This window comes from Tasmannia lanceolata, unplaced genomic scaffold (assembly GCF_043159265.1).
Source record: "Tasmannia lanceolata isolate RefF3 unplaced genomic scaffold, GAP_Taslan_0.1 ptg000013l, whole genome shotgun sequence".
Taxonomy (NCBI): domain Eukaryota; kingdom Viridiplantae; phylum Streptophyta; class Magnoliopsida; order Canellales; family Winteraceae; genus Tasmannia; species Tasmannia lanceolata.
Genome location: NW_027518690.1, coordinates 47,221,632 through 47,227,828, shown reverse-complemented (window position 1 = coordinate 47,227,828; position 6,197 = coordinate 47,221,632). Strand labels below are relative to the sequence as shown.

Genomic DNA, 6,197 nt, shown 5'->3' with positions numbered 1-6,197 from the left:
TTCTTGCATGTTTAGCATATATGTTTTTTTCCTGCAAAATTTTGATGCATATGCGAAACAAAAAGAACTCAGTAAAACCCTTTACTGATACAGAAATTCAATCAATCAATCATGGAAGAAAAACCAATAGAATTCCACTCACAAAAAGAAAGAAAAATAGAATAAAGAGGAAACTATATATCAGTAATGTTCAACTAGTTATCTCGCCAACCAGCTGAGAAGATGGTGAACATCTCCTCCCTACATGGACTGGTTTGGTTATGTGGAAATTCTTTCCTAACCATGTTCTGATCTCTGATTCTCTCTCGTCACTTTAGCCAAGAGTAGAAGCTTCGTATGCTTGCAATGCAGCAAAAACTGACACTTCTTTAAGTTCCAATTCAGTCCGAATAAATCGCGCATTCCTCTTATGCCTCCAGGTGGGGATTTTTCCTCGTGTAAAAGACCCAGGTCCAGAGTTAGAACAAGGCTTCGCCGTAAAAACCATTCCTTTTTTTTTTCTTTTTCCCAAGATGCCGACTATAAGCCGCCATAAGTTTCTTCTGCCCAGTAACTTATGATCTGTGCTGCAGATGGCCGCTATGATTTCTTTTGGATTTGTTTGATGGAGGGACCCAATGGGGGATTTCAAGAGGGCTCTGTAGGTCCCATTTGAGGTGAGGATGGTGGACTGGACACTTCTGCAAGAGCTTCGAGCATTGTTATGACTTCAACTGTATCGTCTAAATAATACTTGGCTTTGCTCGGTTTCTGCCCAACTGTGCAGGCGAACACTGCAGGACTGTTAGAGAGAATGTCTCTAGTCAGAGCACTGATGCATTCGAACATATCTTCATCAGATCTGTCATCACCAATACACAAAACAAAGTCTGCTTGCTTGCCATTCTGTGTCATTGATGATAAAATCTTCTCTGCAACTAGACCTTTGGTGACTCCCTGGAAACCACCACCAATTGAAACATAAGCTACTGACAAAAACATCACAAATAGGGATTAGTCCCACCCTAAAATGGGATGGGGATACCTTATGTCATCAAAGAAGAAGAAGAAGAAGAAGAAAGATCACAAGTTCGAAATGAAACTGGTAAAATGTTCGTGTTAAAGGACTCATTCTGCTCAACTAGTGATCTATCTACCGATGCAACCCCAACTAAGCCACGGTATTCATGAACTCAAGGTTGCAATGTACTGGCCCATCCAACTCTAATACAAGCGTGAACTCAGGTCATGATTTTAGATATCCTGTGCTCTGCTATGACTAGGGAAAGACAGATAAATGCAAAGAAGATGATTCTAGTTTAAGTTTAGCCTCACACCTTGCCGCTAACAAGAAAATACAACAGGAAAATTTGATCCCATCTTAACTGCCAAATTGAGTTTGCTTGCAGTTGAGAAATGAAATGGAAATGGAAGGTCCCGGCTAGAAGGGGAAAAATACATTTAAGAGTATGATGCCTCTTATTGGGCCTACAATCTGCATCAGGTACTCTTGGACAAGCCAAAGAGTACACTCATTGAATCTTTTGAGTGGGATTCAGAAGGCAAAGTGGTTTAGACTGAAGCATGTTGATGCACAAAAGCATAATGGGTCTGAAAACGAGGCAAAACCTCATGTGCTCTTATAGGGTTTGAAATTGTTCGCAAAGTATTGGTCTGGCCTGTTTATTATTCTACAAATGGAATTGCCTGGGCCAGTAACAAAATCATCTAGATTGTGGAAGCTAGCGGACACCATTGTAAGGATCTGGTTTTGTTAATCAAGCCCGCTTTTCAACATAGGAAGAGGTCGGCAACTGATGATGCCGACAAATTGGCTAAAAATGGAGCGGGCAGGTAGGGGGAGGTGACCATTTGTTCAGAACATGAGATTTGGAGAGCTGCCCTAGGGGTTGGCAGATGTAGTTTTTTGGTTGGGAGGTAACTGTTCAGAAACTGTCAATACTGTTGTTTTGCTTTTACTTTTGTGGTGATGATGTATTTGTTGTTGGGGACGTCTTGTTCCCAGGAGTCTTGCATTGTAGCCTTTGGTTTCCAGAAATAAAATCGTCACTTTTCAAAATAAAAGGGAATAATTGGTTAAATGTGTATCCACATACCTGAGGCTTCACTTCTACAATGTACTGACCCCTCTTCACAGCGACAGGTTCATTAGCTAGTACACTCTCTAGATGCTCTAACATCTCCTTTGCCTGTGAGGATCCAAAGCCTGGGTCCGCATCCTTGTGGTGCCAAACCAAGGCACTTTCTTTGGTTTCGATAAAAGAACCATCAGTAGCTTCTGTATACAGTTTCATCACAGGCTCAGCAATCTCTATCCACCCAAAGTCAGTAGTCTGGCCGCAGGTTTCCCATTCTTTGTTTCCTGCCCACCTGAGAAAATTAAGACATTAGGAACGTTGCAACATTGCGATTCGAAAAAGCACAGGTAAAGAACATAAAAAGCACACCTCAAAAAGAAGCCATGCTCTGCTGCAATTCCAAGTTGTTCGCATGGAGAAAACCACTTGCCTAAGCTATCTCTCCCTCTTCCGCTCACAATGAAAATGATATTTTTGGGATCTTTACAAAGGGTATTAAGGATTGAGATCACTTCTGCACTAGGGGTTTTGTTGATGGCAGCTTGGGGCATCACAGTTCCATCGTAATCCAGCATTATGGCTCTGTTATTGGCTTTAGCATATGCTGAGACGATGGTATCTATGTTTAGCTTTCTGAAGTTAGGATCAAGCGCCACAACTCTAAAACCAAAGCTCAACCCAATTCCCCAACATCTTCTCCTGAAATGGTCTCTGCATGTTCTCTCCATATCTTGCATGAAGCTCCGCGACCAGTAAGCAACATCATGGGTACTAACATACCGGTAATGCTTCTCGTGTCGCAACTGTTTCTCAGGCTCGGCCATTGAGATTGCTTCGTTCATTGCCTCTGCCGTTGCTTCAACATTCCATGGGTTAATCCTAATTGCTCCACTCAGCGAAGGAGAACACCCAATGAACTCAGATACCACCAACATACTCTTTTTGGGGCCGCTTGGTTCGGAACTTGATTCCGACTCAGTGATTCCCTGTCTGCAGACAATGTACTCATACGGAATCAGGTTCATCCCATCCCTGACCGCCGTGACAACAACACATTCTGCAATCGTGTAGAAAGCTATTCTTTCGCTGACCGAAATTGGACGGTCGATGAACACCACTGGTTCATAACCAGGACGTCCAAATTCTTTGTTGATCCTCCTGCAACTTGCCCTTATTTCAGCATCTATTTGCTCAAGGTCTCTCCCTCTACCTCTAGCCGGATTTGCAATCTGAACTAAGACTGCATTTCCCTGCCACTTTGGGTGATTTTTTAGCATTTGTTCCATTGCCAACAACTTCAAATCTATCCCTTTGAAAATATCCATATCATCGACACCAAGCAACACAGTCTTCCCTTCAAACTGCTGCCTAAGCTCCGCTACTCTCCACTCCTTATCTGCAAGACTCAGCACATTCTCAATCTGACCCATATGAATCCCAACAGGCATGATCTTAATTCCGACTGTTCGTCCATAATATTCCAATCCAATATAACCCCTCTTGGACTGATACTCCAAGCCCAACATTCGACTACAACACGAAAGGAAATGACGAGCATAATCAAAGGTATGGAAACCAATCAAGTCCAAATTCAAAAGCGCCTTGAGGATCTCTTCTCTAACAGGAAGAGTCCTATAAATCTCCGACGATGGGAACGGGCTATGGAGGAAGAACCCCATCCTCAACCGATTAAAACGCCTTCTCAAAAAAGTGGGTAACACCATTAGATGATAATCGTGAATCCAAACGTAATCATCGTCTGGATTAATGACCTCAATCACCTTCTGCGAAAACAACTTGTTCGCAGACACGTAGGCTTCCCACAAGGAACGATCGAAACGGGTTCCATGATCAGCCGAAAAAGGCAGCATATAATGAAACAGAGGCCATAAGTGCTGCTTACAAAACCCATGATAGAATTTAGACAAAATGTCAGGGGGGAGGAATGCTGGAACACACTTAAATCTCTCCAACAGGGTCTGTGACACATCATCCTGTTCATTTGGGTCTACTTCAAACTTCAAAGATCCAACATAGATCACCTCCATATCATCAGGTAACCCATCCTTAAGCTGCAACAGCAATGAATCCTCATCCCAACTGAAACTCCACCCCTTATTATCGGGTCTTCGCTTAGCTTTCACAGGAAGCTGATTTGCCACGATGATTATCCGATCTTGTGCGATTGAGGACGGAACGTCCGATGTGACACTGTTCGCCTGATCATCATCAAGCTCTGATACAGTCCCTGGAACAGTCATTACCCGCGGAAGCCGCCTTCTTGGCGGCCCAAATGCGGGGAAATTCCCCGATGCGAGATCTAACAGATTAGTATATGATCTAGACGACATTTCTTTACAGAACCCTAAACGATCTGAGACCAAAACCAAAAGCAAAAGCAAAAGCAAAGATTCTTCTGTTCTTCAAATGGGGAATTGCACTAGATCTAGGCAGAATACCTGTTTAGAAAGATTGTATCAACTATCAACATCAAAACAAACCCTAAAAAACAGAGAAATAACAGATCCTTGAAAATCTAATGTCACCTCTATTTTTATCATAACCTAATGGAAAGATTCAAATACCTTTACAGCCAATGATTACATAATTTCTAATTAAAGAAATTTCACCAATCCAAATCAACAGATAAAAATAACGATCCGGAAAAGCAGGAGCAAAAAAAAAAAAAAAAACAGTTTTTTTGTACATTAATCAAATCTGCATTCATGTTAAAAGAAGATAAGATTGGAATTGAAGCTTACCACTGTAGAAAAAAACGTTTTTTTTTTGTTTCGATCTCGTGATTCTCAAGAACAGAAGATTTTTCTCTCTTTAGAAGTTGAAAAAAAAAGCCCTAGGGTTTGGTCTCCCATCTCCATTTTATCCTGTAAAGACGGGATTTGAATATTCAAGGAAATTTTTTTTTTCTTCTAAAGAACAGAGAATAAGGATAACGAAGAAAAGAAGAAAAATGAGGAAAATAGTTATGCTCGAGGTTAGGGGGGCATGTAAAATGAAAGAGGATAAGGTCGAGTGCCAGCTGGCAACACCCAGTCATCCATCATCACGCGCTTTCTCTTTCTCTCTCTACCTGGCCCCCACATCGTGGCGAGTCAAACCTCCTACCACGTCGGATTTAATGTACGGATCTTGACCATTTATCTCTCGACACGTCTTCATACTGTCATCAGGGTCCCCACACTGAGAAAATTTTGTTGGGGATGTTGCATCTGTCTGCCACGTGGCGGAGTTGAGGGTTTCTCGAAAGCACGGAGGTGACGTGGCGATTCGGAGGATTACGTCAACAGTGACGCGTGACGTGCCGGGGACAACACCACGTTTTTATTTTTTTCTCTCTCTCTCTCTCTGTTTGGTACTTTGCAAATGAATGGGTGTGTTGGAGGAAACACTACTTGTCCTTGCCTTTTGATATTATGACATGCATGTCCTCATACGTCTTTGGGTTCTTTCCGCCTTTCAACGTGGGTATGTTGTGCTCGTCATTCTGTCGTAAGCCGAGGGGTACCTATGTCAATGAGTTCTCTGACGCATGCGGCTAATCGTGGGCCCATCATATTAAAGGTCCCGATCAATCATCGTGTGTCTGAAGTTTTACACAGGTTCATCAGTACCTTACACGTGTCAGATGTCATATGATGCGGGACCCACTGATACGGCATGTGGTACCAAAATCTCCACCGCTCCATCGTGTAACTCGTTTTGGTCTGGCTACATGAACGGGAAAATGATATCCCATCTCCCTTGTTTTATTAATGCCACATTGGCACTCCTTGCCTTACTTTTCACGTTGCTAAAGTAAAGGCCATACTATATGAGGAAAGTGTTCCTGCATGCGGCCCCACATTTTTTTAGAATCCAGATTCCAAAGCATTCAATTGGAAGGCCCTTATACGGATAGGGTGTGTACCAAAAATCAGCCCTATAAGATCATTCTAACCCTGCTATTTGTGGAGGAAAAAAATAAGCAGAAATATAGACGCACATTGTCTGTCTATTTTCCCCTCTACCTTTGATTGGGTTAGGATGATCAAACAATTGCTTTGGATCCCCAAAAATGTAGGGCCACTCATGTTTTTGGGCTATAGCTCAGGAACACTT

The 6,197-nt window shown here is 42.4% G+C and overlaps 1 protein-coding gene across 1 annotated transcript; it reads right to left on the bottom strand.

Annotated features, from left to right (window-relative positions):
- Window positions 1–112: 112 nt before the first annotated feature.
- On the bottom strand, window positions 113–5,035 carry LOC143890344 (putative alpha,alpha-trehalose-phosphate synthase [UDP-forming] 7). The gene is made up of 4 exons (XM_077394988.1): window positions 4,841–5,035; window positions 2,448–4,537; window positions 2,097–2,370; window positions 113–936 (listed from the first exon to the last, which is right to left on the bottom strand). Exons 2-4 carry the CDS (start codon window positions 4,427–4,429, stop codon window positions 628–630), a joined length of 2,565 nt encoding a protein of 854 aa, XP_077251103.1. The 5' UTR covers window positions 4,430–4,537; window positions 4,841–5,035; the 3' UTR covers window positions 113–627.
- Window positions 5,036–6,197: the final 1,162 nt, after the last annotated feature.

What these genes read in the sequence shown, in the direction of transcription:
- LOC143890344 (XM_077394988.1), bottom strand. Translation starts at nt 4,429, where the DNA reads ATGTCGTCTAGATCATATACTAATCTGTTAGATCTCGCATCGGGGAAT. An exon ending in GAGCATGGCTTCTTTTTGAG is followed by an intron (nt 2,371 to 2,447) that starts GTGTGCTTTTTA and finishes TAATTTTCTCAG; the next exon opens with GTGGGCAGGAAACAAAGAAT. An exon ending in TTGTAGAAGTGAAGCCTCAG is followed by an intron (nt 937 to 2,096) that starts GTATGTGGATAC and finishes GGTGGTTTCCAG; the next exon opens with GGAGTCACCAAAGGTCTAGT.